Consider the following 15198-nt stretch of genomic DNA (forward strand, 5'->3'; position numbering starts at 1 on the left):
ACGAACACAAAGAAAGCCAGTGGGGCGAAATATCACAGTGCAACTGGTGTCTGTAACTATAAAGTCTCACATGAGTTGCTGCCTTTGAGAAGATTGTAGTTTGTGATTTTGCCAACAGTCTGTCACTTCTTCATGTCGAGTCCTTAATGAACCAATACCTTCTTGTTGCTCAGTGTAGACTGGGTGTGACAATTTGCACTGAAGAGTACACATTATGCCCATCACATTTTTTCTGTCACCATCGAAAAGAAGAACGTAACATGCTGCCAGAACCACACACAAGCTAAAACTGCTTGGTTACATTTGCATACAATTAAAATAACATTGAAGGAAATGGACACAGCAATATCTGAAAGAACAAAATTTTCTTAATAAATTAACTCTTCTTGAAAAAAATAACAAGCTGGAGAATCCCAAAAGCCTGTAAGTTCTTCTACAACGTGTTTCTGAAATCGCGTGATGTAGTGATAATGCTGATAATCTCAAATAATGATGCTGCTTCTCCCATTTTCACTGCTCCAGACAATCAGTAATTTCGATCATTTTTGTTTTATTTCAGCATCTGTAGTACTTACAATATGAAGGAGTGGTGTTTATTTGCTATGCACATTGACATGTATTAGGCCATTGCCGTGGTGTGTTGGTGCTACAAATAACAAAAAATAACAACATTTAACATACCACTTCTTTCAATTTTAATTGTTAGCCCTTTTAGTATTTACCTACTTGTACCCACTGGACACTCCTTTTTTTTTTATTTTCCTCCTCTTTCCTTACTTTACCCTGTGTCCTAAAACTTTTTTTTCTGCAAATGCCCCCACTTATGATGAAAAGCCATTGATCTGAAATGTTAACTATTTCTCTCCCCACAGCTGTAGCCTTACTTTGAGTATTTCCAGCACCTTTGGTTTTTATTTCAGGTTTTAAGTATCTGCAGGATTTTATTTTTTGTTTATGATAATAAGTAGCTCAAGCAAAATTCCACACATATCCTTAATTAGAAGTGCAGGAACGGGAATTATAACAAGAATCTTCATTAAGTGTACATAATAAATCCTTAGCTCCTTAACCTTACCATGGCAACAAATAGTCAAGATTTGCCGTCCACCTAATGCCTAGTGCCTTCACTTGACAAAGCACGGTCTTTGAGCTGAATTGGTTTGGATCAGTTTTGCATTAAAGCTCGCCTCATAACCTAGTACCATTAGAGTCATAGAACACTACAGCACAGAAGTAGGCTCCTCTAGTTAATACTGAACTATTAATCTGCATAATCCTATCAACCTGCCTATCATCCCCTCCCATCTATGTACCTATCCAAATTTCTCTTAAGTATTGAAATTGAACCTGCATCTACCACTTCCGCTAATAGCTCATACCACACTCTCACCATCCTCTGAGTGAAAATGTTCTCCCTCATGTTTCCCTTAAATATTTCACATTTAACCCTTAACCCATGACCTCTAGTTCAAGTCTCACCCGACCTCAGTGGAAAACGCCTGCTTGCATTTACCCTGTAAGTACCACTCATCATTTTATATACCTCTGGCAAATCTCCCCTCATTCTCCTAAACTCTGGGGAATAAAATCCTAACCTATTCAGTCTATTAACTGGATTATTAACCTATACTTGCTAGGTACCAAACAAGTCAAGCAACAAAGTTATAAACTAGCAGTTGTTTACTAACTTGAGAATCCTAGTTAGCAGGACTTAAAACATTGATTAGATTAAGTAGTAGATAGGGTTAATTGACAAAATAAATGGGAGGTTATGAATGTAACTTAATTTGTCAGTCGTTTAACATTAAATGCATGCTGATTATAAATTTACATTTGGGATCTGACTGTGATAAATTAATGAGATTAATTTAGGATTAGTCTCATTAGATAGCTGACGAGTTAACATGATTGAATAACTAGACTATTAAATAGCTTGCAGTCTATATGCCATTATTAAGCTTGGTGCTTTGCCTTCCTCTGGGAAAATGGTGTTGCCCCTTGAGACGTCAGTGCAAAGGTGCAGACCATTCCCCCTACATATTCTGCTCCTGAACAAATTCATCTGGTAGCAATATCTTGCTGCCATAAAGCCCATTTTTGATCTACATGAAACTAGAACATCTCTGTGACACTTGTAATAGGTAAAACGCGGTCTTCGCTATTCTAACGGATCTCTTTATTTCTGTAAGGCACACACTTTCTGATTCTTAAAGGCATTCTTCTAAAACAAAACTCAAAAAGTTCTAGTTCAGAGATTCCCACAACAACTTAAATTGCAAACTGAAGGCTCAGGACTTTAGTGGCAAAATACATCCAAAACTAAGAAATCCCGTTAATTCTATTGCCTCATCGGAATTGCATGTTGAAAGGGAGCAAGACTATGGCTTTTTGTAACTACACTTTTCCATCTCGTGTCCCCCTCCAGCCAAGTCATTCAGTCTATTCTCGAGCTTCTTGGTCCTTTGATCAAGAGAGACATAGAACATTACAGCACCATGCAGAATGTTTGGCCCACGATGTTGTGTCAATCTTTTATCCTACTCCAGGATCAATCTAACCCTTCTCTCCTACATAGCCCTCCATTTTTTCTTTCATCCATTTAAGAGTCGCTTAAATGTCCCTAATGTATCTCCCTCAGGTTTACATTCATTTATTTATCACATGTACATCAAAACATACAGTGAAATGCGTCTTCTCCTCTCTGTCTCCGAAGCTATTACTACGAACCTAAAAAAATAATTAAATCTGAGCCACAACCTCAATGGAGACCACAGCTTGGCACCATCTTGACTGGAGATCTGCCATCACCCCTCGCAGGACGTTCCATGCATCCACCACCCTCTGTGTAAAAAAACAACTACCTCTGATTTTATAAACTACCTTTATACTTTCCTCCAATCACCTTTAAATTATGTCCCTGGTTAAGGAGGGGTAATAGGCAATAGGGGGAGGGAGAATGCCAGAAGCTGACGAGGGCTGATGGGATCTGAGAGGATTTTAAGGGAATCTCGGACAGGTTCAGATTAGGCAGCCGTATTTGAATCTCTGACATCTTTGAACTGGGTAAGCAAGCAAGGAAGGACGGTAAGTAACAAAAAGGAATGTCTGTAAAGGTGGATAGCAAGAGGAAATTCAACGACAAAAAGGTTGCTGTTGTAAGGCAAAAGGGGATGATAATGGGTAATAAAAATGACAAGTTAGAAGGAGATACAAATGAAAAACAGAAGTGTTGTTGGACGTATGTAACATAGAAGAATCTGGAAATGATTCTTTTACAGAATCATTTCTGGAGAGCTGTAATATTGACAATCTATAACCATTAACAAATGCAGCTGAAAACATTGTGTAGTTTTTTGGGAGACATTTTGGGACATACATGTTGCCATCAGTTTACGTTCTGATTAATCTCCTCAGGCTTCATCGTCTACAAATTGGCTTCTGGAGACGCAGAACATTAATGAATTGAAGGCTGAGATTATCTCATTAAAAGGACTTCTCCTAAGCAGGTAATGTGGATGCTGGACTGAAATCTTTGGGAAAAGATAAGCTCTAGTACTCACTCTGTTAAAAGAGTACTTATTCACAAATAAAGGCAATGAGGGGGTTGCCCATGAGTAGATTCTTTGAAGGTGGATTTTCTGTGCAAATTCAGTGGATTAGCTTGGATCACTGCTCTACAATGGTCAAACATCATTAAGACTGTGAACGTAAGAACAGAATGTGACCTTTTGTCATCCCTCTCAACCTATTCTCCTGCCTTCTTCCTATAACTTCTGACTAATCAAGAACCTATTGACCTCCGGGAATGGTAACTGTGCTGTCTCCTTTGTATTAGGATTGTTGGGTTTAATTGTAACCTGTAGATTACTGAACACTTCTAAGTCAAAGCAAACTTACTTTCAAGGTATGTATATGGCTCCACATGCCACCCTGAGATTCAATTTCTTGCAGGCGTTCACAGTGGAACAAAGAAATACAATAGAATCAATAAAAAAATCTGCACACAAAGACTGGAAAACAACAAATGCGCAAAAGAAGACAACTGTGCAAATACAAAAAAAAAACAGATAAATAATACTGAGAACATGAGTTGTGGAATCCATGAAAGTGAGTCCATAGGTTGTGGAATCAGTTCAGTCCTGAGATGAGTCAACTTATCCACCCTGGCTCATGAGCCTGATGGTTGAAGGGTAATCGTTCGTTTGTTTGTTACTTGCCATGTCATATGACTTAGGCGATCATGGTCTTTCCATGGCCATGACTGTTCTTGGCCAAATTTTCTACAGAGGTGTTGTGCCATTGGTAGACTGTGCTTCTTCCTATGGATGCTGCCTGGCCTGCTGCGTTCCAGCAACATTTTGTGTGTGTTGCTTGAATTTCCAGCATCTGCAGATTTCCTCGGGTTTGCCATTGCCTTCTTGTAGGCAGTGTCTTTACAAGATGGGTGACCCCAGCCACTATCAATACTCTTCAGAGACTGTCTACCTGGTGTCAGTGGTTGCATAAACAGGACTTGTGATATGCATCAGCTGCTCCTACGACCATCAACCACCTGCTCCCTTGGTGTCACGTGACCCTGATCCAGGTGCAGGCCAAGCAGGTGCTACACCTTTCCCAAGGGTGACCTGTAGGCTAGCAGAGAGAAGAAACACCTTATAGCTCCTTTGGTAGAGATGTATCTCCACCCCGCCACCCGTGAAGGGTAATAGCCGTTCCTGAACCTGGTTGTCTGTGATCCAAGGCCTCTGTACCTCCTTATAGATTCTAACCTATCTTAAACGAAGTGAATATATCAAGCAACCACTGAACAGATTTTGTCTTAAAGTAGACAGCTCTTGGCTCTTCCTGTTTCCCCATCAAATTCACTAACAATTCTGTTGTGGCTTTTCTCAGCAGATGGTTGGCACTTTGATTTTGGTTTCCTTCCTTGTCTTGCATTTGGCCAGTAGGGCAAACAATTGAATCAGCTTCAGAAGAACTTTTTATTTCCGAGTTAATATTATTAATGTGTACATGCATAGAAATCTGAAATGAGGTCATGAATTGCCTATTGAACCAAATAACTAGCTTATTAATTCAGTCTGTCCCTCCACTCTGTGTCAATAATCTGAATGCCTTTACCAAGGCATTAGAGGCCGTGCTAGGTCTTTGAGACATCTCTTATAATTACCAGAAAGCAACACATAATAGAAATTTAAGTCAAATTAACGCCATTGAAAAATCCAGAACTTTTGATCCACAAAACGATCCCTAAAATGTTCAAAACTTGTAGTGGACTTAAGCCTTCGTCTGATTCAATTAAAAGGTGGAATTTCTTTAGCCAGAGGGTGGTGAATCTGTGGAATTCATTGCCACAGATGGCTGTGGAGGCCAAGTCATCGGGTATATTTAAAGCAGAGGTTGATAGGTTTTGATTAGCAGTGGCATCAACAATTATGAGGAGAAGGGAGGAGAAGGTAAGAGAATGGGGTTTCGAGGGAATACTAAATCAGCCGTGATAAAATGCTGCAGCAGACTTGATGGTCTTATGAGTTGATGGGTTAATTGGCCACTGTAAGTTGTTCCTTGTGTGTAGGGTGTTGTTGGGATTGTGGAGGTTTAAAATGGGATTACTGTTGGGTAAGTGATCATGGGTGTTTCGTGAACAGTGTAGACAGGCAGGAGAATGGCGTTCTGACAGGATAATCTGGACTGGTCAAGTAGCAGAGAAGACTCAATGGATTAAATGGCCTAATTGTGCTCCTCTGTCTCATGGTCTAAAAGACATTTTCTACCTACTTAAAGCAATGACTGAGACCATGATTTAAGATGGAGGTCCTCCATAGAGAGAAATAAACAACACTCAAAATTGTAATGTTTCTGAAGTCATGATGGAGTTTAGTATGACATTATCACAGCTCAGGGTGTTGCGGATTTCGATTCCAGTGCCACCTGTAAGGAGTTTGTATGTTCTGCTTGTGACTGTTTGGGTTTCCTCTGGGTGCCCTGGTTTCCTTCCACAGTCCAAAAATGTGTTGGTTAATAGATTAATTGGTCATTGTAAATTGTCCTGTGATTAACCTGTAGTTAAATTGGTGAGCTGCTGGACGGTGCAGCTTGTTGGGCCGAAAGGGCCTGTTCTGTGTTCTATCTTTAAATAAAAGAGGAAATGCTTTCTCTCCTTGCAGTCTATAAATTCATAGTAGACTCCCAATGGGGAAAAAAAAACCGATGTTACTTTGGGCAAAATAAACTTTTTTCTCTCGTTACATACAAACAATGTTTGCAGAGTTGGATTTTGTTGCAGTCTTATCATAACTGTTCAATGTTTTGTTTTTGGCTGCAGGCGACAGTTCCCATCTTCCCCTTCTGCCCCAAAGCTCCCTGCTTGGCAGATCCCTGTCAAGCCCTCGACAATAGCCACCTCCGTAACAGTCAATCACACCAACAGCAGCAGTGACATCTCACCGGTCAGCATTGAATCCACATCTTCCTCGCCAGCCACAGAGAACCATAGTCCGGAAGGAGGGAATCTGGGCGGTCACATCGTTGACAGCGAAGTAGATGTCAAGTGTCAGGTGAGAATGGAAGTCCAGGGGGAAGAGGAACGAAGACAGGACAACGAGGATGAGGATGAAGATGATGACGTCAGTCACGTCGATGAAGACGATTGTCTTAATGTTCAAACTGAGGATAGACGAGGTGGCGATGGACAGATAAATGAACAAGTGGATAAACTACGACGTCCAGAAGGTGCCAGTAACGAGAATGACATCAACTAAGTGTCAAGAATGATTCAGTATTTGGTTCCCGTGAACTGAATTTCCCTAATTCCATTAAATTATTGTAAATATGTGCTTATTGCATCCTTAGCAGTGGATTTTTCAAACCAACAGATTATTCTGTGACGCAAGTAAACAGCAGGTGAATTAGAGTGGCTTAGTTACACCCGGTTGCATTGTGGAGGCAACATTATTGCGTTAGCTGGTCAAAAGGGTTCAGGACTCTTCATGCAGGGAATGTACAGTATCGTTGGTGAAGAAGTCAGACTGCTCACCTCCCTTCTTCCTGATTGTATAAGATTGCAAACCCAGCAAAATTCAACTCCCCGCTTGTGATGTGTGTTGTCAGCACTCAACCAGCTGTTGATGCGGTACAGAATCAACAGGGAAACATTGTAGGAAATCCAGTCCTCCCCCCTTAAGAGTAAAGAGGTAGTGCCAGTAACATAGCTTCTCTAGGTGCACAAGTCCACCTTGATAGAAGCAGCTCCAAAACCTGGTATAGTTAACTCTTGCTAAAAACATGATTGGAGATGCAGTTTGTGTCAGAATTCTTATTATATAATTGGAATGAATTAAAATAGTGCATTGCGATTTTTGCGTCTGCATTAGAATAACCTGTATCTTTCCAGGTGTGACGTTAGGTGCAGTGCAGATTGGGGCCATTGTGAAGAATGCACGTGTGACAGTGTTAATTTTGGTTTGCTTGGAAGGGTTCTTTTCTCCTCCTCAGCTATTTTCTGGTTCTTATTCAAGAAATCCCTTTCTCACCCTTGCAACATTTCTTGTAAAAGCACGATTATATTGATAGTAAAGTCAAATAGCACCTCACAATAAAACACTCTGATTATGGAAGCAACATTGGTGAGCCCTTAATGCATTTCACAATAGATAAACCAAATTCTTTTCAGGGTGAGGGTATAGATCATGAACTGTACAAGTAGGATTCCAAACTGTTGCCTATAACTACATGATGACACTCTCTTCAGGTATTGCTGTCCCTTCAAGGACAGCGTTCCAGATCAGTCCCATTTGGTGTAAAGACATCAGCAGTTCTTGCGAACAAAATGCTGTTATATATGCATTTTCCTTTGTTTAGAGATTGTGTTGGGAAGACAAAAATCTCGTGCATTTTAAACACCTTTGTTTTAATTCTATTTGATTTTAAGGATGGTTTTAATGTAAAATGCCAAAGTACGGTGGCAATGCTGAAGAATAAGGCCTTTTTCTTCCCGAAATGCATTTGTGGTGTTTAAAATTGAACTTTACAGTAAAGCACATCAAATGGTTCGATACCTGATGTATTCATTAATTTAGAAATACAGTTCATGGTGTTGGCAATTAAAATGTTCCTGTCTCTTTAAAGTTATTTATTATGCACCAAGTACTGGGATGGCATCTATATTAAAGGTTCAGTGACATTTGGGGCAGAGAGGCTGGTTATATTCAACAAAATAAATTGAATATATTGCTTTTGTAATTGGAAAATTTAATGTTGCAACCTACTTTTATTAATGTACCCAAAATAATATCATCACGACTTTGGGGCAAGAAGGCGTTCATTTTAAAACATCGAGAGCTGGCGTATTTCGTCTGGAGGTCTTCGATTCTGGGAAATTAATTCTATAGTATATTAATCAAGCTTTTAAATTATATACATTGTATTTGTAGTGAAGTTAACTTCACAAGTAAATTTTATGATCGGCACATCTACTGACCTTTAAGAAAGAAAGAATTTTTGTGGTTAATTTATCTAACACAAGTTCAGAGATGGTATTTAATTTGTCAGTTTTCCACAATGTGTATTAACAAATAAAACTAATCAGATAAAGGTAATAGGAACAAATATGACTAATGAATGTTATGGAAATTGAGGCAGCCACCAGTCCAACTCTCCTGATACATCAGAGGACAGGTAATGACACTGTTAGGACTAGCAACGAAGAGGGGCTGTTGATTTGGTACAATTCACATCAAACAGAAACTAATGCCTACATTGCACTATTGCGCTACATACATTGCAGATCCCTGTGAGCAATTTTGATTGGACGTGGTTGTGAGAATTTGCAACATATTAAATAACACAGGCTTTTTCCCCCTTCCACTCAGTTCTAATGAAGGGTCTCAGCCCAAAACGTTGACTGTTTATTCATTTCCATAGATGCTGCCTAACCTGCTGAGTTCCTCCAGCATTTTGTGTGTGTTGCTCTGGGTTTCCAGCATCTGCTGAACCTTTTGTGTTTATGACACATTAAATTATTTGCTTTCAGGCCTGAGATTGCAGCAAAGACTTGTAAATTGAAAATTTAACCTTGCCCTATTTCATTAAAATCAAGCCCACTCTTGTCAAGATATTTAAGATTATTGTTTTTTCAGATTTTTTTTGTGCAGTCTAGAAGATTGAGGTAATCTGAACTCTTTTAGCCTCCACATAAGCCCCTCATAATTCTTTTCTAACTTTGAAATGTTAAATTCAGTCACACTGAAGTTACAACTCTTTCAATCACAAGCAATCTCTCCACCATGCCACCCTAGGATTTTCTTTTAATTTGACTCCTTTCCATTCTTTCTGCATTCTTTTGGGCTTGTTAATTAATTTCTATAATTAGGTTATGAACATACAACTCATGGCCATAAGACACAAGAGCAGAATTAGGCCATTCGGCATTTGACTCTGCTCCACCATTCATGACTGATTTATTATCTCTCTCAAACCCAATTTCCTGCCTTCTACCTGTAACCTTTGATGCCCTTACTAATCTAGAACCTATCAACCTTCACTTTAAGTATACCCAATGACTTGGTGTCCACAGTTGTTTGTGGCAATGAATTCCACAGATTCACCAGCCTCTGGCTAAAGAAATCCTTCTTCATCTTCATTCTAAAGGGACATCCTATTCTGAGGCTGTACCCTCTGGTCTTAGACTCCCCCACTATAGGAAACATCCTCTCTTCATTCGCTCTATCAGGACCTGTCAATATTCAATAGGTTTCATGAGCAGGAGAAGGCCACCTGCTCCACTATTCAGTGTGACCGAGATTCCCACCTTGGCCAGGGCTAATCTGACTCACTTATACTCTGGTCCCTGGCAACCTTTCACCCCCTTTCTTGCCAAGAATGATCCACTCTCCTCTCCTATGCGATTCCTTTTTCTCTAGCCCTTTATCTTTTTCCCCTATCACCACCCCACTTCATCCCACCTGCCATCTCCCTCCTTTCTTTCCAGTCCTGATGAAGGGTCTCAGCCCGAGACGTTGACTGTTTATTCAGTTCCATAGATGCTGCCGAACCCGCTGAGTTCCTCCACCACTTTGCGTGTGTTTCTATACCTGCTCTGCCTTTTTTAAAAATAATATGCTACCATTTCTCTCTTGAAGGAAAGAATTCCAAAATCTTGAGTCTATAGTTCAAAATTCAAAGTAAATTCATTATCAAAGTATATGTCATTTTCTTAAGGGCATTCACAGTAGAACAAAGAAATAGAATCCATCATCATCATCATCATAGCTTGGCTTCGCGAACGAAGATCTAGGAAGGGGGCTGCCCACATCTTCTGCAGGCTCGCTGGTGGCTGACAAGGCCAATACGGGACAGGCAGGCCCAGCCACAGCGGCTGCAAGGAGGATGGCTGTAGATATGGGCGTGTCCTTTGGTCTGCGCGATGGTATTTTAGGTGGAGTGCAGTGTGCGCGGTACTGGCCCCATCCTGTACAGCTGATGTTCATCTGCCATAGCCTAGCAAGCTGGGACGGTGACAGCGAGGTCCTCGGGTCGTAGGAGTTATGTCAGAGTGTTCTTCTCCTAGGTGGATGGCCTGACAAGGCTAACGTGCCCCACCTGCCTGGGTCTGGATTCAGAGTTGTCCTTCTGTTAGGCTGGCTGCCAACCAAGACTAATGAGCTCAGCCTACCCATCCAGTTATACCGCCGGACACTTGGTCGCCATGACATAGCAAGCTCGGTGGAAACGGGGGACACTAGCGAGAAGGTGTTGCTAAGGACGCGGTAATGGAGGAGAGGACATTTGCAGTGGCCTCCTGCCTAGCAGGCCAGACAGTGACCATGCTGCAATCACTACACCAGGAAAGGAGATGCGATGTATTGTGTGTACCCTTCCCCTGGGTGAGCGGGACGTCAGCCCAGATCTCACCCGCCCTCCCCAGGGAAATAGAATATAATCAATGAAAAACTACGAGCACTGACAAACAACGTTCAAAAGAAGATAAACTGCAAATGAATAAATAATACTGAGAACTTGAGTTGAAGAGCCCTTGAAAGTGAGTCCTGAGGTTGTGGAGTCAGTTCACAGTTGAGGTGAGTGAAGTTATCCACACTGGTGTCAAAGTCTGATGGTTGAAGGGTAATAACTGTTCCTGAACCTGGTGGTGTGGGACCTAAGGCTCCTGTACAGCTCTTACCCCTTGATAGTAGCGACGAGAGAGCATAGCCTGGATGGTATGGGTCCTTGATGAAGGATGCTGCTTTCTTGTGGTAGCACTCTTTGTAGATGTGCTCTGAGGTGAAGAGGGCTTTGGCTATGATAGATTGGTCAGTATCAACTACTTATTGCAGGCTTCTCCTCAGGGTATTTGCTGAGTATCAAAGGCCCACTAACTCTTGAACTGTAGTTTTAATTATAAATTTTTATCTGAATTGACTCCCGGCCTTAAGAAACTGAACCATGATTGGACCATTGATCCCGGATGTCTCCTCTGTTCTTGAATAAGATCAAGGCTGTTCTTCTGTCCCAGTGACCCTATGCTATACCAACTCCATATTCTTAGATTCCATAATATTCAACAACTTATTATCCCTGCCTCAATGATTCAAGATTGTTTAATGTCATTTCCAGTACACAAGTGTAAAGGAGAATGAATAATTGCTACTCTAGCTCTGATGCAACACAAAAAACACAATAAGATAAAGAACTCAAAAATAAAAATACACAGTAAATATACACCTTATATCCCATCTGGGTAGCCTCCAACTTGATGGCATGAATATCAATTTCTCCTTCTGGTTAAAAAAAATTCCTTCCCCTTCATCTTCTATTCTGCACTCTGGCCTCTTACCTCTTCTCACCTGAATATCACCTCCCCCTAGGTCCCCTCCTCCTTCTCTTTCTCCTGTGATCCACTCTCCTCTCCTGTCAGATTCCTTCCTCTCCAGCCCTTTACCTTTCCCACCCACCTGGCTTCACCTATCACCTTCTAGCTTGCCTCCTTCCCCCCACCAAATCTTTTTATTGTGTCGTCTTCCCCCTTCCTTTCCAGTCCTGAAGAAGGCTGTCAGCCCAAAATGTTGACTGTTTATTCATTTCCAAAGATGCTGTCTGACAATTTCTCATGTATTGCACTGTACTTCTGCTACCATAAAAACAAAACAAATTTCATGATATATGTGAGTGATGATTAACCTGATTCTGATACGGGTCTGTATTGTGGGCTGAGAGTGGGAAGGGGGCAGGGAGAGGAGTATCATAATTGGGGAAAGAGGAAGGGAGAGGGGAAGCACCAGAGAGACATTGTGAAATGATCAGTAAACCAATTGTTTGGAATCAAATAACCTTGTCTGGCGTCTCGGGGCTGGGTGTGTCTGCACCCATGCCACCCCCTGCCCCTGGCACCCCTTCTCTGCCACCTGTCTCAAATCCTTCCCACAGTGCTCAACCCTCGCCATTCCCCAACATTCTTTGCTCCCGCCAGATTTACAAACTCGTTCTCCGCTCCATGTTGGCAAATACAGCACTGTGCGAAAGTCTTAGGCACCATATATAATATGTATGTCTGGGACTTCTGCAGAGTACTCTTAAGTACTTAAGATAGCTTATATACATTGATTGATTGGATGTCCATAACGTGAGGCTAGGTACAGGAGTGACTGACAGGAACTGATAAGGTAATGAATGGTGTTTGGTGATGTGAAAGGGTGGATTAGTGGGTGGAGGTGTTGGTCAGCCTTACTGCTTAGGGAATTATTGAATGTACTCTCAACAGTGAATTGTTACATGCATATAAAATAGCAATATTTATCAATTAAACAGGATATTTACATTTTTATATTTCTCTAAAGTTCCGGAGGAAGAGTCTCAACTCAAAACGTTGACTACCTATTCCCCTCGATAGATGCTGCCTGACCTGCTGTGTTCCTCCAGCATTTTGTGTGTGTAGCTCTGGATTTCCAGCATCTGCAGAATCTCTCGTATTAATGAGTTTTACAAAGCTTATTTTGTTTAAGATAATTCATTCCAAAATAAGGTGACTTTTCAGACCAATATTTACAATGATGGTGCCACAGCTGACACACCCTTAAATTGTGAAGTGTCACTGCATCCGGAATGGTTCACCCTATGCAAAAGCAGACAATCCCCATACACCAGTGAGGAGTGCGCCATTGTCACGGAAAGGGGACCTGTCTCAGCAGGTTCCAGGCCACCACAAGACACCCCTTTAATAATTGCCACCCTCCTTCTCATTGTGACCACCCATCCTCACACTCACCTGATTTCCTTGATGGCATTGAGACCAAATGTGAAAGATATTTTTTTAAAGATTAGCTTTATCTGTCGCATGTACATTGAAACATCAAGATATACAGTGAAATCTGTTGTTCGTGTCCGCGATCGACACAGTCCAGGGATGTGCTGAATAGGGCAGGTCCCGTGCTTCTGGCACCAACACAGCATGTCCACAACTTAAAACACCAACCTGCATGTGTTTGGAATGTGGGAGAAAACCAGGACATCCAGAAGAAACCCACGTGGTCATGGGGAGAAGCTACAAACTCCTTACAGACAGTGGTGGGAATTAAATCATAATCATTGGCATTGTCAAGCCTTACACTAACTACTATGCTACCATATCACCCATTGTAATGAGTACGCAGTGCCATGGACTTGTGTTATTGAGCTTCCTCATGTCAGGACTTTGAGCAAAGTGTCCTTGGACCAGCTCCAAACTGCTGACAATGTCCTTTGAGAAACCCACCAAGTTCTAGGCAAACCAGTGTCTTCTCTAATTTCATTACTTACAATTGCCAAATAAAACAGCTGATCTCTCTATTAGGCAAAGATATGCCACTTTACTGAAATAATCAAAGGATTCAAAGTACATTTATTACTGAAGTATGAATGCAGTATAGAACTCTGAGATTCATCTTGCCCACAGACGAATAATCCGCATACTTCACACAACATGCAGAAAATGCTGGAGGAACTCACCAGTCCAGGCAGCATCTATGGAAAAAAGTACAGTCAACATTTCAGGCCGAGACCCTTTGGCAGGATATGGTGTTTATATTTCACACAACTGTTTCTTCAAATTCTTCGATGTCTGTTGATAATAGGAATAAGGATCTGAATTCTTTCTTTCAGAAAAGCAACAAAAGGAATAGCTTGAGTCTTGATGAAGGTTCTCAGCTGAAACATCAGCTCTTTATTCCTCTCCATAGATGCTGACTTGCTGTAGCATTTTGTGTGTGTTACTCTTTTGTGTTAATAAATAGCTTTGTGTTTGTACAGCATATTTACAATCTTTGTTTTTGAATTATCAATCTTTATGTAAAATTAGGCACCCTATTTCATTAATGGGGTATTTTACTCTACAGCCTGATCTCAGTATCCAATGTACCCACAAAAATGCTATGTGATTAGCAAATCTGAGTCCTAAGTAGCTAACCGTGCAAGAGAGCAACTCTCACTTTGGACAGTGGTTCACTTGTTTTTGTTTTAGTGGCTAAATGTTATTGAGTGTAAACGTGTCCATGTTCAAATAGTTACAACAGCTTTACGTCCTCTTACCAGCCTGGGCTTAGGTTGAAAGTTTTGATCACAATCATGTGTAGTAATATTTGACGTATCTGACATATACTGCCCCGAGATTCATTTTCCTGCTGCATTCACAGTACAACCAAGACTTATAATAGAAGCAATGGAAAACTACACACAAAGCCTGACAAACAACCAATGTGCAAAAGAAGACCCCATAACCTGCAAATATAAAAAAAATTATTATAATAATGTTATAGTAATAAGAACAACTTATTTAATAGATCTAACCATTCCAAACACACATAACTTACAGGAATCAAAAAGTGAAAAACATCAGAAATATGCTGAATTAAACAAGCAAATTGAAAGACTTTGGAACATGAACAGGGTATACATTGTCCCAATAGTAATATCTACAACTAGTGTCATCCCAAAGTCACTACACAATTATGGCTATACAATAATATCTCTGTAAATCTTCAGAGAGCCGCAATAAACACAACTAGATAGTCTGAAAGTTCCTAGCAATTGACAGATGAGTGTGCTTGGTTATGCCGGTAGCTCAGGTTTTACCAGCTTGAGCTGAGAAAATAATAATAATAATATTGAGAACACTTTCCTTGGAAGTGAGTCCATGGGTTGTGGAATCAGTTTATTATTGAGGTGAGT

The 15198-nt window shown here is 40.8% G+C and overlaps 1 protein-coding gene across 4 annotated transcripts in view; it reads left to right on the forward strand.

Annotated features, from left to right (window-relative positions):
- pex14 (peroxisomal biogenesis factor 14) overlaps positions 1-14269 on the forward strand; it is a 349841-nt gene extending 335572 nt beyond the window's left edge. For all 4 annotated transcript variants that reach the window (XM_063033388.1, XM_063033385.1, XM_063033386.1 and 1 more), the window contains 2 exons: positions 3415-3506; positions 6326-14269. In XM_063033388.1, coding sequence (XP_062889458.1) covers positions 3415-3506; positions 6326-6761 — 528 coding nt within the window. In that variant the 3' untranslated portion in view covers positions 6762-14269. The remainder of the gene's footprint in view (positions 1-3414; positions 3507-6325) is intronic.
- Positions 14270-15198: the final 929 nt, after the last annotated feature.

Source organism: Mobula hypostoma, chromosome 25, assembly GCF_963921235.1.
Source record: "Mobula hypostoma chromosome 25, sMobHyp1.1, whole genome shotgun sequence".
Lineage (NCBI taxonomy): Eukaryota > Metazoa > Chordata > Chondrichthyes > Myliobatiformes > Myliobatidae > Mobula > Mobula hypostoma.